This window comes from Falco punctatus (genome assembly GCF_963210335.1).
Source record: "Falco punctatus genome assembly, chromosome: 10".
In the NCBI taxonomy this organism is placed as follows: Eukaryota; Metazoa; Chordata; class Aves; order Falconiformes; family Falconidae; genus Falco; species Falco punctatus.
The window spans coordinates 34,407,525-34,426,982 of NC_137590.1; the positions used below are offsets into that span (position 1 = coordinate 34,407,525).

The following is a 19,458-nucleotide window of genomic DNA, read 5'->3' on the forward strand; positions in this document are numbered from 1 at the left end:
AAGAGACTACTCTGGCATGTGAGTAATTATTAAAAGAAGAGCAAACTTCTAATTCAAAAACTAAATGCCACGTTGGGGTTTTTTTGCTGCTTCAACCACACACTGCAACTGTAACCCCTGTTTCCTGGCCATAGCAACTACAGGCTTATGAAGGAGTTACCGTGCCTCAAAGAAATTATTGAATAAAGATAACACACCTGAAAATAACATGCTTTCTGTTGACTCTCATCCAGCTCAAATATTTGCTGCTGAGTCAGCTAAGGAAAGAGCAGCCGGACGGTTGCTCTGATTTCCCGTCAGCACCCTCATACCCCCAGCTGGGTGCTCACTTCAGTGTCAGTGCAAGGAGAAAACCAAATGCAGTGAGGTGACCCAGTCCAGCGGCTGCTGCTCAGCAGTGAGAGGATGGAGATAACGGTACTTCTCTGGGGTAGTTACTTAACTTTCCTTATCAGCCCAAACCCTGAAGAGCTGTTCTACTGATGATATTGTCTAGGGTTTGTTATCTCCTGTTGCTTGGCCTGGCTGTAGCCCATACCTAGAGTAACCTAAACACCTAGCACTAACCTCCCTCTCTCCTAGCCTGATCTATCTGTTATCTGGAAAAGCTGTAGCTCTGCCGACATCTGGATGAGACCTCCACGGAGTCCAGCCTACACAGCCCTTGTTTCAGCATTCCCAACTCAGTTGTTGCCTGGCCATCACAAACAGAAAGCTAAGTGCAGCCTAGCTTCATCCTGTTGTAGCTGTGGGTGCTACCTTATGCTACCCGTAGACCCGTAGTAAGGAATTAACCGGCTTTGCCCAGCCAGAAGCCTCCTGCAGCCTCACCAGAGGCCAGGCTAAGCCTGCGCACTGGGCCCTCTAGACTAGCCTTGATGCTGCCTCGACCTGCGCCACCTGAGCTCTACTCCTACGCTTGGCGAGCCAAACCCATGCCCCCAGTGCTGCGTTTCCCAGCTCAGCCCCACGGCAGCAAAGCCAAGCTATGGGCTAGCATTCACGCAGCTGCAGCCTGCCCTGCGCTTTGCAGCCAGCAGTGCCCAAACAAGAGCTCTTCTGTTTCTGTGCAGCATGGCCAAGCTCACCTGTGTCTTTCCGCCAGCAAGTTCAAAGGGACCTGGCTCTGTTTAACACCTCGAGGCATTTATGAATTAGCAGACCATGCTTTGAAACAGTTAAGCACTTATTTTATTCCCAGTGAGAGCAATATGCCCAAATGCATCTCTCCAAAACTGGAGGAAAGAACAAATACCTTGTTGGTACACATCAAAATTACAGACAAGAACAGATGACACAGACTACCAGAGAAACTGTACATTCCAATGAGAACTGCTGACTTTAATCCAACGTGAGACTTGAGGGGCAGCACGGCGTAAGAAATCAGATCTGAGGAAGTCCCTACGCCCAAGACGGTAACTCAAGCCTGCAAATCCTTGTCCAGTGCTCTGGACTGGACACTGATCACTCCACAGCCTGAGATGTTAGAATACCCTTAAAATAAATAAATAATTTTTAAAAAGCAGAACAATTTTATGCTTCTCTTTCAACAGTACTGATGGCAGGTCTGAAACACAGCATCAGGGAAACCACCAATGATTCCTCACAGGAGGAAGAAAGCACCAGGATTTCTCAGACCTGCAGCAGCAGGTTGAATCTGGGTGTTGCAACCTGGCATTTTTCTACAGACTTTTGGTTTTCAGACTGAGAACAGCCCTTTAAGTATCGCTTAGAGAGTTATGCTGAATCCAACCTGTCTTGAAAGAGTTGAATTTACGCAGATGACAGTAGTCTTTCAAAAAGCTTGCATGAAATTTCCCACTGTCATTAGTGGGTCACTAGCTGAGGCCCATTATGAGATGGGGAGCAGGAAGAGAAGGGCACCTCAGTAGTCAATGACAGAGTAGTTAAAAAGCAATAAACACTTTCAGCCTTATACAAGATGTTCAGACTGCAAAACCGGGAGATTAGCTCAGCATAGTTCATGCCAATCCCACATGGTGCCTATTTCACAGCTGGTCAGACCAGTTTTTAAAATGCAAATTTAAGTCATGCTTTTTACCGAACTTCAGGAGGGGTCACACCTTCACTATTGCACAGGCATATTTCACTGGGAGGATGTGAGGAATATCCCTTTGCAACTGCAAGGGATATTCCTTAAAGCAGAGTCTCTCCCAGAACATCGGGGTTACACATTTTTACTTGTTTCTAAAATAAAACTGGAACTCTGTCAAAGACCAGCAGTGCATAGGTCTCATCTAAAAAGCCTGGCAGGTGCAGCAGCCTAGGGACAATGTGAAATTTTTTTTGTTCCAAAATGGTTTTTGGAGGAAAACCAAAATACAAGAGCAATTTTCCTAGAAATTAGTTTCTTCTCTTTTCCCCACAAATACTTAGGTTTTGGTTTGGGCTTGAGGAAACTGGAAGAGATTTGGCAGAAAACAGAAAACATTTCATGGGCAATACAATTCATATTCTCATGCGAGCAAAACACATCATTAACTGAAATGGCTGAGGAGTCCCCACCGCACCACAGGCCTTCATGACACAACTGCACCTCCACTTTCCCATCAAGCACTGGAGCACAAACAGACCCAAATGCTCACACCCAGTGGCTCCAGCAGAACATGGTTTCTGGAATAAGTTATAAATAAATAAACATGACATGATTATTAATTCATTAAAGGCTACTTTAGCCACTACTCAACTGACAGATGCTTCAACCTCAGAATTTCTCCGTGTTTCTGAAATCTAAAGCTCAAGGGCGAGAAGTGGAAGTACAGAAAAGGCTTGTAAATGCACTCTAAACTGCCTGGGATTGGCAGAAGTGGCATGTGAGTACAGACCTGAGAGCGCTCAGTAGTCTGCTCACAAGTGAATCAGTGTCCAGATCCTCGGGAAGACACTGGCCCTTGAGGCAGAAACAGCTCCAAGACATTGTCACTCTGGGTACGCAGAGGGACCCAATATGAAACCCCATTCTTTCTGCCAGGTGCTACATCATAGCTATCGCAGAGTCCTCAGTGCTGCTCTCCTGCTCCAAGCCCACCCGGCGGATGGACTCCCTGTATTTCTGCCGTCCCAGCTCAACAATGGTTTCGACCTCATCAGCAATGTCCTGGCGGCCACTCTCTTTCATGGCTGTAATCAGCTTACCCACGCAGTCAGGATCCTCCAAGTTTTGCTGAGCCCATGAGAACAGCATGTCCAGGATCTGCTTATCAAGGTCCTCTCTGAAGAAAGGGGGAAGCGCAGATGTAACCAGCACACTCTCCTGACTGACAACCCGAAGAGGCCTTACTGGAGTCCTAGCCCATGCCTGGAGCCCCAGAGAAGCCATCCAGACACACAAAGCACCCGGTGGGCCTGCCTTTTCCCCACCCACCATACAGGAGTTGCAGTTCCTACACTAGAATCTCTCTAGATTTTTTTTTTCTAATGGAAATATCAAATTAAATGATTCTGCTTTTGAATGTAAATTCCCCACAGGAATAGTAGGTTAGTCATAGCAAGTCTAATTCTCTCCTACCGCTCTGGCTTTTTGGTCAGACTGCATGTCCCGTGACGTACCACAAGCTCTTTTTGAATAAAGATGATATTCACAATCAATGCCATAGGCCATTGCTCATTGTCAGAGATGGAGTCTGGCCAGGAATCCAGATCACAGAACAAAACAGGAATGCGACTCATCAGAACTACAAAGGTCATCAGGTTTGTTATTTCCCCGATTGTGTTTTTCAAACTTAAAGCTTTGTTTTATAACGGCAAGAGAAAATAATCAGTTTTCTATAAAAGAGGTAATGTTTTGAGAAGAACCATTAGTCAACCCATCTTTTATCTGGTGAAACAATTCCAGTGGGAAAACTTTCAACCAGCCAAGCATTAATTTATACTATTACACTGCAGATAGATATAATGCATCACTCTTGATCAGTGCTGTATCTTACCTGTTATTGTATCCTATGCGCTCAATCTGCTGATAGGTCAAGCCCAGGTTCAGGCCGATGGTCTGCCAGTCAGCTCCCATGCGCCTGGCAATGCTCAGCAGGTTTGCCTGGGTCAGGTAGCCAGTCTCAGCACTGCCCAGGTTCAAGGGAGGGAAGGAGAAGCCATTCAGGGGGTGGGGATTCTCACCCCAGCGGGGTTTCAATCGCTGTGTCACAGAGGAAAGAGAGAGAGAACATGCTAAACAAATTGGTTTTATACAGGACAATATCTGGCCATTCAGATTGCACACTGAAATATCTTTCCTCCTACCAAGGAGGAAGGAAGATCTTGGGGCTGAACAGTCAGGCTGTAAAAAGCAAGGAGTGCTCACACTGGCAATGACCAGCAATGCTCACTGCCTCTGAAAATATCAAATCATAAAGTACACAGTCATATCTCACACTGGAAATTTCCTTTCTTTATGGAGTATTTTTCAATGAACTATCTCCCCAGAATGTATTTGCCTCAGCAGTAAGAGAGCACTTAGTCTAGATGTGTAGTTGAGGTTGCATGTGTCAGAAAGGGATGTGAGATCCTGGCACGTGATCTGAACAGAAGCATTCAGCCTACAAAGGTATTTATTGTTTTAAGCTTCTCAAATATCAATTAAATTTTATAAGCAAAAGTTGCATTTCTCACTGTAACATACAGAGCAGCCTTAAAAGGCCAGTGGCTCACACCAGAGTACTTACACTCAACACTTGTATTAAAATCCAGTCTACCTACCTCATCCTAGATCTTCCTTTTTTCCTGCTGCATGAGCTGTGTGACTAAGAAATTTATAAACAAAACAGACACTTCCTTTAATTACAGTGAGCTTCCTCCTGTTCTACATCATTCATTCAATGGATCCACCCTCTCTGACCACCCATCCAACAAGCCTGTGCTTGACAGAGAAGATGAGTAGGAGAGATGGAGACCACTCCCAGCTGTTTGTGTTCCTCTTTTCAGAAGAGCTCATGGAGAGTGGGAAATCTCCATGGTTGGGCAGCCGTTTCTTGCAGTCATTCATTGCATCCGTTCTCATGGAGGAAGACAAAACTAGCTGAGCAGCAAGGCCGTGCTTTTACCCACCTAAGTTTTTTTCTTTTTTTTAGGAGACAAAAAAAACTCACAGGCAGTTTAATAGGCAGAGTAGCGAGCCAGAAGGAGTCTGGTCCTTTCCTCCTCCTGCTGGCATCTTCAGGGATGCTCTTGGGAACTGCCCCTCGGTAGAAAGAGACCTTTGCAAACAAAAAGCATGCAGTGAGGCTCAGATTCAAGAACACTGGCCAAGCCTGATTGCTTTGTCTTTCCTGTCTGGAACAGAATGAATCCAGCATTTCTCACCTATCCTCTGTTCACAAACATGGCCTCCCAATGAAGTGCAACTGGGAGGAGCACAGAGGTTCTGCCATAAGGTCTGGACTGACTGTGAAGACACCAAGAGTTAATGACAGGAATGTAAGTCAGAGAGCTAAGTGATGAGTGATCCTTTAAGACTACTCTGTGATTATTCAGGGTTTAGTCAGTGAAATGCAAAGCCAAGGAAAAGAGGGGAGGAAAAGAGTCATGCCTGGCACTCAGAAATTATTATTGGGAACATCGTAAAAGCAATGATGATGATGGCCATGGAGGAAACAAATAGTCAGCGTAACCGGTTGCTCACCTGGCCTTTGACAGCTTGGTCTTTCCTGTCTACAGGGGAGGTCACATAGATTTCCTTCATGTTCTTCAAGTGAGAGTAAAAAATAAACGAGAGTCGTCCATCCACGCAGTCGGGGCGATCTGCGCAGAGAAGCAGCAAATGCTCAACTTGTGCAGAAAAGCGTGCAGATTTTCGAGCCTGGCCAACAGCCACTAGCAGCCTCCATGCTACTGCCTACTCCTACTCATGCCTGAAAGGATTCTAACACCCTGCTTCCTCACCGGGTGAGACGGGAAAGCAGAAAACCCTGGCTGTGGAGAAAGCAGGTCCCACAAGTGAAAAAAGGTAATGGCCACAAGGTGGAGATCAAGTTCAAGAATGGAAGGCAAGGCAGGGCAAAGCATTCAGGGGGAGCCTAGTCCATCCTTGGCCCATTCCTCTGTCCTTGGTCCATTCTACCCCTCGGAGGGCAGAATCAGCTGCAATAGCATCCTGTCATGCATAAAAATAGGCCCCCTATCCCTCCACCATTTCTGCAGTGGGTGCTGGAATATGAATATAGCTAAATGGAAAAAACTATAATCAGGTACAACACTCATATGTAATTATCTAGAAATTAATTTAAGAGTCCAGCCTAAATCAGGACAGAGCAACAGACCCTGGCCTCACAAACTCCACTGAAAGACCAACGCACTTCAGTATTCTTGGCAGTGCTGGGTTAAAGGTTGGACTTTATGATCTTAAAGGTCTATTCCAACATAAACAATTCTATGATTCTGTGATTCATAGAGTTAAGCTTAATTTACACCAATGAAACTGAGCTGTACGCCCAGGTTTTGAAGAACATGGCTCAGTTTGCAGCTGTAACAGGTCCAGACACATTGGGGCATAAAATATCGTCTTGAGTTTTGGTCTTGCTCCCTCTTTTCTTCTCTTCCAGTGGCTCCATTTGAGGGAATTTTTTTTTTTGCTCTGGATTATTTCAGAAATACCTTCTCTAATCAAATACCATTATATGTGTTCTCTCAGAAATGGGCAACATTAATTAGATCACCATGGGCATTCCAGAGTTGTGTCTAAGATGCCAGGAAAAGGGCATAGATGGCTGCAGTAGCAGATCAGTCATAAAATAAACACATTTGGCTATTGCCCTCTGCAGACTACAACAGCATGAGAGGAAATGAAAGCCTACAAAGAGGACTTTCCTTCAGAAAAGTAGACACAAAAGTTGGGTGACCAGAGAATATGACAAGTTCAATGTCCAAGGGCTAGCTGCTGTGCGTAGTGGGCAAACTGGAGGCAGAGAGGAATGCCATGGAGTACAGCCCCCAGCAGATACACACCTAGGGCTAGAGAAGCACAGGAGTTAGAAGCAGAAAGGAGCCCAGTGCTGCCATACCCATATCGATGCTGATGCCTCGCTCAAAAGCTGCAAAAAATTGCTCTCCCTCAAACATCTCCACCATGTCAGATGGCTCAGGTCCTCGATAGCGGTCCTGCAGCTTCTTCAGCACTGGATCGACCTGACAAGGATGAAGACACAGGACTCCATGTTTGATCTGAAGCACATCTGTCCCCTGACCCATGTCCCTACACCCATGATGTTCCCCACACCTTCAACAGGGGAAGTCCATTTTACATGGGAAGGATGTAAACAAATGAACACACACCCACCCTCCTATCCCAGGTACATTTACTACAGGCAAGGAAGTGTCTGTGGTTACCCTATTTCTCCCCTCCAGTAAAAAGCAGAAAAGCCTATGTGGACTAACAAAGATAGGCCATCCCAAAGCTGTCACTAAAAAAGCATTTTCAGCAGTATCTCTACATTGGAACAGGTCAGTAACCTTCAAAGACAGGGAAGGATTTCCTTGCTACCTTATCTCCCTCACAGTATGCCATTAAAAGACATTTTTTCTGCAAAAAGCCACATGCTGCAATAGCACACAGCTGAGGACACCAGAAAGCTCATTTTTGCTTTGCAGCCTGCAATCACACTGGCAGACCTGGGGTCTCAGAGGCAATGCAAGAGTTAGCCCAGAGCTGAGGTGTCTATTCTTCTTCCTATTTGTAACAGTAAACCTTCTCTTTCACCCCACCAGCACCCCTAGCAGGAGTACAGACACCACTGAACCTGTCTCACTGTGGGTGCCATTGCTGCCTCCTCTGGAAACAATTTGAGCCCTGAACCCAAGATATAAAGAATCCTTATAGCTGTTTATGCCTACAGGTCATTTCAATACAGGAGAACAAATAAAGAAAAAAAGGAGCAAGCAGACCAGAGGATTGTGCAGAGAGTTGGATACGCAGCCCAGTTCTGGCAGCCTGATAAAACTCTCACGTCACTGAGCTGCGCTGTCTGTCAAGGTACACGCTCTACAAATGCAGATGCACACTTGCTTTGCTGCTGAGGGCTGGTACCCCTAGGGCAGAGGCAGCAGCAGAGTGTGAGCCCTTCCTATCTCCTGACAGACCATCAAGCCAGGTTAGCTCAGGCTAACAGCACAAACTAACCTGATGCTGCACTGAAGCAGATTAAGGAAAGCTCGTATGTTCTGTTCCACTGCTTGAACGGTAAACAGCAAGGAACATCGGGAAGAGTGAATACCATTTCTAGCCTCTCCAGCTGAAACCAAAGCAGTGCTTCTGCCCACACTACTAGCCCACGTCAGACAAGTGACTTATTAACCTTAATATCTTTGACTGAAATTTAAACCATGTTTTGCCTTATGTTTGCTGGACACTTACAGCACACAAATGGCCAGTTACTGTGTCTAGCTGATTTTAGCAGCCCAGTCTACAGAATGTATATCCAGCCACTGCTGCACAGAGTGAGTTTTCCTTCTACCCCAGCTCACAGTGAGTTGGTATCACACTACCAACACAGTGTGGTGACAGCATACCCCGGCCACGACCTTGGGGCAGCAAACAGGACCATTTGGTGCACTGCTGCCCTGATGTCCTACAAAGGGAGGCGCAGGAAGCTCATGAGCAAAGCAATGGAAGCCAGTCAAACCTTGTGCTTGGGGACACACTGTAGCAGGACCTGCTCGGGGTCCTTCTTCCTCTGCAGAGCAATGAAGTTCACCTGGTACATACGCAGCCGCTCATAGACTTTCTTGGCAATGCCTCCAATGTAGGTCTTGGTGGTGTACCACAGCCAATACCTGGCAGACAAGGAATTAAGAAAAAGGAGGGATCCTGCCTAGTAAAAGAAGCCAGTGTCACACCCACAAGACTGTAAAAAGTGATGGGTAGAGATGAAGTGCTAAGCTTGGCCTGATTTGCAAAGGGAGAAGGTAGGGTTAACGGCATGAGCCCTGATCAGAGTGTGGGAAAAGCAAGGCAGAGGAACATCCCATCTTTTCCTCAGGACTAATCCTGCACTTACCAGGAGAAGTGGGTGACTTCAAACACCACATAGAGATGGGTGAATTCCAGCACCACCTGACTAGTAATGTCATCCCAGGTTTGGCCCTCCAGGTCACCGTGGAGAAGATGCAGCCTTGACCGATCCAAATTTAGCCCTTAAAGACAACAAGGATCAAGAGATGCTATATGCAGCAGAAGCCTTTGTTCATGGCTTTACAAACCTAGCCACAGTCTGGGGGGATTCACTATTAAAAAGCACCAAATTAAGGCTCATAGCCTTCTCTTCAGCACCCAGAACTGAATTTTGGTCAAAGAAGAGCAAAAATAAAAGGATGATGCTGCTTCAGCGTTTCCAGGATAGTCTGGCAGAATATGCAGGCTTAAACTGATAGTGTGCTGATTGCCACCAACAGATTAATTAGACAATTCCTATCACCAATATCTAGGGTTATTAATTAAGTTCCATCTCTTTCTAAAGGTACATCCTACAGGCTTTTCTATCCTGATGCACTTCAGACATAAAAATGCCAGGTGGTGTTACAATGAGGGCCAAGCCATACCCAAACATATTTTACTTCTTCACAAGAAAGCCAGGAAAGGTCAAAGAAAATAGGAATTAGGAAACACAGGATACTCAGCATGCAAACAGAGGAAACCCTGGCGAGGCTGAGGCTGTTTCTAGCAATATTCAGGGTGGGAGATGGCTTATTGTATGATCATACATTTTTAACTGCAGTGGCTCAGCATCAGATTCATGAGCTGGACCTGAACTACCTTCCGCACCACCACACTGCACCACCACTCACTCAGCATATGCACCTTGCTGCTCCTGCAGGATAAGCAGCAAGCTTTATTATTACAGGAGAGGCAAACAAAAATCCCAGCTTGCCATTCATGGCTTTCCACATACGATGTTTCTCTTTGCCAGTTTTGGGAATAAACTCACCTGTGAGCCCAGGTGGGAGGGGCAGCTGAATTCTCACTGGCCTGAGAAAATCCACCAGGGAATCCTGGGAGAGGCAGAGCAGGGGACTGGCTCTGCACCCTGCATCGGCTGTGATTTCCTCTATCTCTTCTGCAGAGACCGGCAGCACCTGGACGTGGAAAACAATATGGAGAGCAGGGCAGTCAGGCACCCAAATTCCCAAATCACTTGCTCAGTTCCCCCAGCACCCAGCAGGCAGATGCTGCTCCTGGCTCAGGGGCCCATGAGAAATGGAAGCACAGTGAGTGAACTTTGGCTGAAGTCTGCTCTAATACTGGTGTCAATGTGGCAAGCTGGGACAGCCCAGGGTATTACAATAGCATTTACCACTATCTAGCAGCTCTACAAAACAATTATTTTTAGTGGGGTGGCTTTAGAATTACATCCACAGAAATGATTTCCCCCTAGTCTCAGTCACTAAGCTGCTGCAGCAAGAGCTGCACTAAGGCTTACTAAAGCTTGTGTTTTTTAAAGCATGCATACCTGCAGCTTGACGTTGCGAGTCTCTTCAGTGACTCCAGGAGGAAAAGTCACTTTGATGTTTGGATCCACACTGGAAAAGAGCAATGTCCCCTCTGTTGGCACTTTGCATTGATTTTGCACAAGTCGAGACACAACAAGGAACCAAGAGAAGTGGAGGACACTACAGTGAGCCACATGCTTCTGTAACAGAAGACAGGGAAGAAAACATCTAGGCATATAATGCAGTACAATAAAGGCAGGAAGCAGCCGGGCAGGTGAAAGCACTAGAACAGGGATGAAGCACAGCAGGCTGCAAGTTGTCACCTTCAGGAGACACACCTCCACAAGAGAGGAAACCTGGAGCTGGAATCCACTATGTTTTATAGCAGCTGGTCAAAACACAGCTTGGGAGGTGTTTCAAATGGACTCACTCTTGGCTGGGCAAAATGGAAGAGGGGAAGGGTAATAATGTGTGTCACCAGTCATTCCAATCTGCTTACCTTTGACTTTTTCTTCTGCTCCACTCTTGTACTCAGATCACTCCAGCTCTGCCCACTGAAGGTCCGAACTACCACCTCACGCTGACGAAGGCTTTGAGGGGAGGTGTACGGCATCCAAATCTGTACCTCCTGGCAAAAAAAGCATTCCTGTGAGACACCAATAGAAAAGATAAAACCAAGCCTAGCTCTGCTCTGTGGCTTCCTGTGCAGACAAGAAGGGGAAAGGCAAAGCACGGCCTGTACGCAGGGAGTGGAAGAGGAGATAGGAACCTGCTCTGTCCTGCAGCCTCCAGGGAGGTGACAAGAGATGTCAGGTTTGCTACACAGTGTGGCGGCAGGAAAAGTTCCGCAGCTTGGGGGCAGAAAGGGCCAAGCAACTTTTGCGGTGAGCTGCTGTCAGCCACGACAGGGCTGGTGGCATAAGTACTCACCAGCCTGAATGAAAACCACACAATCAGGCTTTTGGGGAAGGATGTGAACCATTCCCCTTGCAGGCTAAGGCCAAATGCTGGAACAGCACTTATCCTCTGGCACAGGAGGAAGCTTGTGAGTGAGGAAGGTTATAGCTCAGCTCAAGTGGGAGCAGTGGGGCAGGCAAAGAAGCCAGACCAGCACAGTGCCAGGAAAGCTTGTCCTTTCTGAATCTTTGTGGCTGGGCTTCTTTGAAAGGCAGTCCTGCAGTTACTTAAAAGCAGCAGTGATGGGCATAGCTGTCTCAAAAGTCCCAAGAGACTTTCTCAGAAGACTCCGCCAAGCTACTGCAGAGGCAGATTGATCAGGAAGAGGCCTGGATGTGTCCTCACCTGCTGGAATTTGACCCCATGGGGCTGCAGCTCCAGGACTCTACTTAGCAGGACATCATGGTGTCTCAGCTTTACCCACTGAGGGTCCGGTGCAAGGGTTCGGAAGTAGATCCGCAGAGGGTCAGAAGCAGCCCCCGGTGGAAAGCAGAAATGGATGCCACAGGCCAGGACCACTTTGCAGCCTTCAGAGGTGACAGTAAAGCTTCCAGAAGAAATGCATGAATGTATGACACCGTGCAATGACGCCAGCCCTCCGAAAATCAACAGAAGGATCTCCTACCTTGTGTTTGACTGGCCTACTGAGGCCATAAGCTTCTATACATATGTGCAATACCCACCACGCACCGATCTTGACTTGGAGCTTGTTACACCACTGTAATATAAGTACTTAATAACAGAGGCTTACCTGTCCTCTCCTGATGCAAGGAAGAATCTTCGTAGCCCTCTGGCACTGGATTGATCTGTGGCAATAAGGTTTGGGTAGGAGAAGAAGACAGGTTACTTAAATCAGGATAGAAAAGGAAGGCTGAATTTGCATTTTAATTTTGGCTTAATCCTAATCTGACAGTCACTAACAGAACCCTGTTCACACTGCAGTAGGCTTCAGATCAAGCAGCAGCAGGAGGACAGGAAGGAACCTAGAGGTCCCAGGACACACTACAAATACTGACTCTCCCCCAGGAAAACTCAGAAGCAGGGAGAATTAGAAAATATTTCAATTTACCACCCCTGCAACTCTCAGGGCCTTGTTTGATTGCCTGGGGCCAACCCTGGGAATCAGCACTTGCTCTTGTGAATGTAAACACTATTGGGAAACCCCGCTCATATTCCTGCTCATTCATCACCTTCATCTTGCACAAAGAGCTGCTCCTCTGCAGCCTGGGACCCACAGGAAAGCAGGAGGTAACTGCATGGCAAAATGAGTTCTTATTGCTCTCAGCACCTCTAGCATGAGCTACCACAGCCTTAGGGCCATGCAGCAAGTCCAAGAACTGGTGCTCACCTCTGCTAAAAAGGCTGGACCCCTTTAAGGGCCTCTCCTGATCCACTTCCTGTGAATCCCATTTTCGCTTTCACTGTAAAACCTCTCCTAGCAAGCCAAATTCCAGGGACCACTGAGCCCTTCGGACTAGGCTTGGGCTCATAAAAACAGAACTAGTACTGTCTGTATCCTTACAAGATCATAATTGTTCCAGACAAAAAAATACCGATCTGATTCCCCCCTTCTTGCCTTCTCTAATCCAAACCCATTCACGCCATGCTGGGCTGAGGGAGGGAACAGCTGGGCAGAACCCACAGCAGCAGAAGCCTTACAATTACCATCCTGCAGGGATGGCTCAGTTTCTCCTAAGGGATTGCCTCGGAGATGAACGAATGGTGAGGTCTGGATCTCGGGGGGGACAGCACGGAGGCAATTGTTCTGCAGATCAAGTCTGGACAAGTTGGGAAGGCTGGCAAGCGAGGCAGGGACCGTCACCAGGAGATTGCTGTGGAGATGCAGCCGCCGCAGAGACTTCAGATTGGCTGCAGGTTAGAACAAGAAGTGACCCCCCATCCATGCTGTTAATTGCATTGCACATCAGCTCTAACGCCCCCATCGCTCTCCTCATCACGCACACACGCACAAAATAAGGGAAAAGCACAAGATCCCAGCATCCCTTCAGCTCACAAAACAAAGGGGTCCAGGGAACTAGCCGAGAGGCAACGCAGCCTCCTCTCTCCTCTGCTTTTCAGCACCCAACTACCAGTATCGATATAAGATGCTTCTGTAACAGCATCAATGACAACCCCAGGCACAAAATAATACAGGACCCAAGAGCCAGGAAGCTGGGCAGAAGTCAGAGCCCGGTTCAGTGGACTGATCCACACTGGACAGCACGATTTGACACCCAGATTTGCATCCCACTAAACCACAGCTCTTCTGTTTCCAGTTCCAGGTGCCACCCAAAACCAGCCAGGCCAGATCCTCGGCTATTATTGTAAATTGTATTGAAATGTTAGCAGTCTCGCTGACCCACAGAAGCAGAAAGCACGGTCCAGAAAGTCATTAATACTCAAGGGGACTGACTGAACCAAGCATCTTTCTTCTGGGTATCCCTTCCATTTGGCTCTAACATAACAGATGGTTTGTGCTAACAGCTCTGGGGACAGAGCCCAAGGGCCCCAGGGGTCCTAGACTGTATCAAAAACTCAGTAAGTCTATGTCCTTCTTTTCCTCTAGAAAATACATACCAAAGGAGTCTGGGACGCTCGATAAGCAATTCCCAGAGAGATCCAGCTCTGTGCAGTTACGCAAATTCCCGACTTCTTCGGGGAGGAATTCCAAAGCATTTTCAGAGAGATCCAGGTCCTGTAGCACTGTCAGCTCCCCAATGCTACGAGGTAAGTTCTTCAGCTGATTTTTCATAGCAGAGAAGAAAGTCAGTTTGCTCAGACAGCCAAAGTCCTCAGGGAGCGCCACCAGGCTGTTGTGGCTCACCAGGAGCACGCGGAGGCTAGGGAGGTGGAGGATGCAGCTGGGCAAGGTGGAGAGGCTGTTGAAGCTGAGATCCAGGTGGGTGAGACACCTCAGGTTCCCAGCGTCTGGTGGTAAGCTTGTCAGGGAGCCATGCCGACACGAGCCAAACTCATCCCTGACATGGCCACCTGGGTGTGGAGGGAAGGGGAAAAAGAGGTCAGTATGCTACAGGGATACCTCACCGGCCCCACGTAAGACTCACAGGGACCCAGAAGATGGGGATTTACTGATCACATTGAGCAGCACCGATTACAAAGCACTCATAGAGAAATGGCGTTTCTCCCTGCCTCGTTTTCCTGATCAGTGAAAGCAATATAACGGTGAAGACCTTTTATGAAATCAAGAGATGCTACAGTCAACCAGTAAAACTCTGCTGAACACATCTGGAGTCATAGGTCAGGAAGCACCAGGCCACTCCACATATCTACCCCCCTTCAGCAGGGTGGCCGATACCCCTCCAAGCCTCCCACTCTCCTTCCCCACCAGCACCAGTGGCCAACACACAACACTTTTTGGACTAAGGAGACATTCCTTACCCTCCAGGCTTTGCCCATGCTGTTGAGGGATGAACAGCCCTGAGGACTGAGATCTGCCCCTGCAAGCCTGGAGAGCAGATGTGAGGAAAGCAGTGAAAATGTGGGGAAAAAAGCAGGTAGTTCAGTATTGTGTAGGCCAGATGGCGCAGTGAGGAAAGGATACGTGTTCCCCACCCCAGCTTGTGACAAACTGAAGAAGGTCTGCACCCATGGAAAATAAGTCAAACAAACAAAAGGAACCTTCCAAAACTCTCCATTCCTTCATCACTTCCCACTCTCCCTCCACTGTTGCCTGTTTGTATACACGTACAGCAGATGGCACCAAACATTTTTTATGCTGCATAATGGTGAAAAATGAGAACAATCAAACTAACAGACACACATTGCACTAAGAAAATCTTAGCAAACTATTTTATTGCATTTCAGGATGCTCAGGGTGTACATCTCACAAAACAAGCTTGATAAAAGCTATACCATTATCCTCACCTTACTAAAGGGGGAAAAGACAAATGAAATTATTCACATGAGAAATCTGTGGCAGATATAGAAGCAAACTTCAGTCTTTTCAGTTTTCAGCTAGAATCCTGAATTCTGGCCACAAACTCCCCCTTTTTTTCTCTCGTTTCTTTTTTAAAATCCACCTCCCAAAGAGCAAATGATTCAGTCTAAGAAATTATACCATTTGCATTGAGATCCTCCTACAATAAAGAGACAAGAAAGTCAAAGAATGATCTAATATTTATAGGTCTAACAGTTACTACAGCTTGCCAAATTATGCGCACACCTGAGTCATGCTTTTAATAAATGTTGAGCAGTGTCTTCCGGTCTTAAACTCTGCTAAACCTACATTCACTGACACTAAGAAGGATTAAGCTAGGATTGATTGAGATGGAAACACAGCAAAGACAGCTCATTATACTCCCAAAAATGAAAGAGGGGCTGAATATCTACCAAAAAATTAAACACCTTTCAACCCCTGCATTGTTTGCATGCATAACCACGCAAAAAAAAAATCTCTTCTTCTAGAGGATGGCTAAAGAAAATATTGCAGCATCAACCCAACCGGACTCCAAAACCTGTTCCCCAGGCAGCTGTAGAAACAAAGGAAGGAAATTAGAGTTTAGGACCTGTATCTTATTGAAATCTGCATGCAGCGCTGAGCAACACTAAGAGCTAAAGCTGTAGCAAGGGGCACCAGAACAAAAAAATTCCAAGGGCAGTTTGTCCTGCAGATGTGGAGAAAAGGGTAAAAAAAATTAAGCTGAGCTTAAAAGAGTTGGATGGTGATGGGCCCAGGAATTTACCTTTGAGCACCAGGGACTTCAGGTGCTTCAGATGAGGAAGGATGCCCAGCGTGGTGTCAAGGAGGCGATCGTTGCTGCTGAGCCGGAGGAACTCCACCTGGACCACCTCTCCCTGTCGCCCCTCGAACAGCTGGAGGAACCGGTGGCAGCCGTCAGGATAAACATCCAAGTTCAGCCTGTTGTCGGCAAGGCACAAGCCAGCAAGTGCAGGAGCCCCCGAAGCCCCCTCCCCACACTTGTCCCCAAGCCCCAGAAGCTCTGCCATCTTCTGCGTTTAGTCCACAGGGTCCGGACATGCTCTGACTTGCCAGGCAGGCAGGCACCAGCAGCACTACGAGGCAGCTGGGACAAGGAGGAGGAGGAGGAAAGATGGCTCTGAAAGAGAACACAAGTGCACAATGAAGTCTTCCTGCCCCAGCCCAGAGCAGCTGGAAAGTTTATAATCACAGCAAGAGGGCAGGATGGATTACACACTCGTTACCAAAAGCTTTGTGGGCAGAGAGCACAGAAATTCAGGGTGATGGATGCTACACAGGCTTCTCCTCCTAGGGAAAACCTCTGAGTTTCCCTAGCCAACATCTCAGCAGAGAACAGAGTAATTACCCACTATCAAAATAAATAACAATATTAACTTTTAAAGACATGAATGTAAATGCCTATGCCTTATGCAGATTTCAAAGTGCCTTAGCGGGAAGCTTTACAAGCGGAGGGGAAAACCGGGGCAGGGAGCACCAAGCCAGGAGCAGAGCCCAGAGGCTGCTCACAGGCTGCAACATCAAACCCAGCTGTGAAACTGGGTGCCAATGGGATAAAAGTGAGTGTAGATGAAAATGGACAAAGGGCAGCAGAGCCAACGTGGCAGGGCCAGGGAGAGCGTTAGAAAAGGCGTGTCCATGATACAGGAGCACTGGACTGTGCATTGGGATGGGGGCTCTTGCAGATTTGCCTCCACAGAGATGCTCTAACACAGCCACAGCCAGCTAGTCCTTGTTTCCTCCCCGCACAGCACCCTCCACAGATAAAGAGAAAGGGGAAAAGCAGGTATCACATAATGCATGCTAGGAAGGATTTAAACCTAAAGGAGCAGAGGTATGAAATTTGAAGAAACTAACTATTCTTCTGCCACCTTAGTGTGAAGAAGCCTTCATCCACCTAGGACTCTCAAAATCACCTACTATCATCACAGCACACTGGTAGTCCAAAGATGAGCAAAGGCACCACACTTGGTTTTATACCAGTAGTCACATACTTCCAAGTCCCCCACTTCCTGTTTTTTCCACTTCCTTTATCTTCTGCAGCTCCTCCTGAGCATGGCAATTAAACTAGCTTATGGTGTGAATATCAGGAGTTCTTTTCAAACCCTGTCATGGATCAAATAGGTGAACAGAAGTTTCTTTTAAGTAAGTGATGCAGAACTACAAAACGCTTGTAACAGCTTTAATATCCGAGGCCAGCAGAAACAAGCTAATGCCCCTGCAACACCCTGAGGAGCAGTGCTTTTTACTGTTAACCTCTGGGACATGGCAGCACTGGTGTTCCCGAGGCACAGTCTGGGGGAGGCATCACACCTGGCTCCCTGAAAGAGGAGAAATCTTTCGGGCACATAAGGACAGCAAGAACAGGTAAACGGGAACTTTAGTAAAAAAGTATTCCTTACAAAAAGGCTGTACACAACACAAACACAGCTCTCTTCCAGATACACGTAAGCAAAAAGAGCATCTGCTACAGCTTTGTAAAGCTATTGATGGTGAAGGAACCATAGGGCAGCTCTGAACTGGCCAGGCTGGAGGACATGGGCAGGCACCCTTGTGCACAGGCATGCACATGTGCACATACACACACATGTGCACGTACACACACACACTCACCCCAGGCAGTCTTCACCTGCCCTGCCACCAGCTCCGGCAGCCCCAGGCCCCGTTACCCCACAGGGCTCCTGAGCAGAGGCTCAGCCCCCTGGGGACACCCCCCCCCCCCAGCAGGACTTACAGCCGAGCAGCAGGGCCACACGCGCCGTGCCCCGCTGAGCACTGCCTCGCTTGTCTCACCCCCTCCGCACCCGGTCCCTGGGTCACAGACCCTGGGTCCCGAAAGGCCCGGCCGCGCTCGGTTGGGCTCAGCCCGGCACAGCACTTCCTGCAAAGTTCGCCGGCAAGCTGCGCTGCCGGGGCGGGACGAGCCGGAGGAGGTGCCAGATGCAGCGGGACAAGGCGCAGGCAGCTCTGGGAGACGAGACCCAGGCGTCCCACTGTCACAAAATGCCATTTTCCTAACGCCGGCCCAGCCTCGGCACCCCAGCTGGTCCCAGCGTGAGCTCAGCCTGCAGGGAGCAGGAGGCACGGGCAGCCTATGGTGTTATGCTCATTCACTGCAAATCCAGGGAGAGCAATGCAGCAGGGGCTGCAGGCCTGGCAGGGCGCAGGGCTGAGGGCGCAGGGCTGAGCACTGCCGAGCCAGCCCTCGGGCCACCCAGGGCCACCCGCCTGCCCCAGGAGCCTGTAGTCCACTGCCTTGCTGCGAGGGATGCCACGTGGTCCTAACACCGCATCCCAGCGTGGCCCCATGGCCTGTGCGCTACTCTCCATTTCGCTCCCAGGGGCAAAGCCAGGTTTTCCATGACAGCGAGTTTCTGGCTGGTGCCTGGCTGCTCTGGCATGGTGGTGCTGCTGCATTAGTGCCCTGAGAGGAGCACTCCTTGCTTACAGCCAAACACAAGCTGCACAGTGCCCCGAGGAAATGTCTCTTCCCAGGGGGAGTCAACAGAAACCACCGGCTGTTTCTCTCAGGCCCTTCCTCAGTTAGAAACCGGGAGCCTGCGTGTTCCCTGATGGCACCAAAGTTACCAGAGAAGCAGGAAACGCTCTCACCCGCATGGGGGGTTTGTGGGGAGACCCCAAGGCGGCAAGGCAGGGCTAGCCAGGACCTCCTCACGGCCCTACTGCAGCGCTTCTGGTGCATTTAGCCCCTGGGGATTTTGGCACAATATTAACTTTTTGCTATTCTTAATTTCCATAACCCAGGGAGGCCTCAACGGAACCGAACCAGGCGGTAACTCCCGCAACCCCGCGGCGAGGCCTTGCCACAGGGCCACCTGCTGCCGGCCTCCACGGGCCGGGGCAGGAGGGCTGCTCCTCGGCGGAAGGGAGGACCTGTGCTTCCCGGGGGACCCCGCCAGGGCAGGGCCCTGCACTGCCACCGCCCGGCCCGCAGGAAAGCCGCGGTTTGGGGGGAAAAAAAGGCCCTAAAGTGGGAAAACGGGCCGCTGAGGCGGCACCGCCCGCCGGCCGCCCCTCACAGCGCCGCGCCGCGCCTCGCAGCCCCGCGCGTGGGCCCTGGCCGGGCCCGCCCTGCGGCGCCCACAGCA

At 48.7% G+C, this 19,458-nt stretch overlaps 1 protein-coding gene across 3 annotated transcripts; it reads right to left on the reverse strand.

Annotated features, from left to right (window-relative positions):
- Positions 1-1,168: 1,168 nt before the first annotated feature.
- Positions 1,169-19,389, reverse strand: PIDD1 (p53-induced death domain protein 1). Of its 3 annotated transcripts, none has more exons than XM_080405601.1 (16): positions 18,962-19,389; positions 16,095-16,469; positions 13,969-14,382; positions 13,051-13,260; positions 12,143-12,197; positions 11,737-11,938; positions 10,934-11,062; positions 10,455-10,634; positions 9,933-10,080; positions 9,006-9,141; positions 8,631-8,781; positions 7,014-7,137; positions 5,636-5,754; positions 5,103-5,210; positions 3,948-4,153; positions 1,169-3,233 (listed from the first exon to the last, which is right to left on the reverse strand). In XM_080405601.1, exons 2-16 carry the CDS (start codon positions 16,357-16,359, stop codon positions 2,996-2,998), a joined length of 2,685 nt encoding a protein of 894 aa, XP_080261727.1. In that variant the 5' UTR covers positions 16,360-16,469; positions 18,962-19,389; the 3' UTR covers positions 1,169-2,995. The 3 variants fall into 3 exon arrangements, with proteins under 3 accessions (XP_080261727.1, XP_080261728.1, XP_080261726.1); XM_080405602.1 differs by lacking the exon at positions 18,962-19,389 and adding an exon at positions 18,084-18,570 and having other exon boundaries at positions 13,057-13,260; XM_080405600.1 differs by lacking the exon at positions 18,962-19,389 and adding an exon at positions 18,084-18,570.
- Between the last annotated feature and the right edge of the window lie 69 nt (positions 19,390-19,458).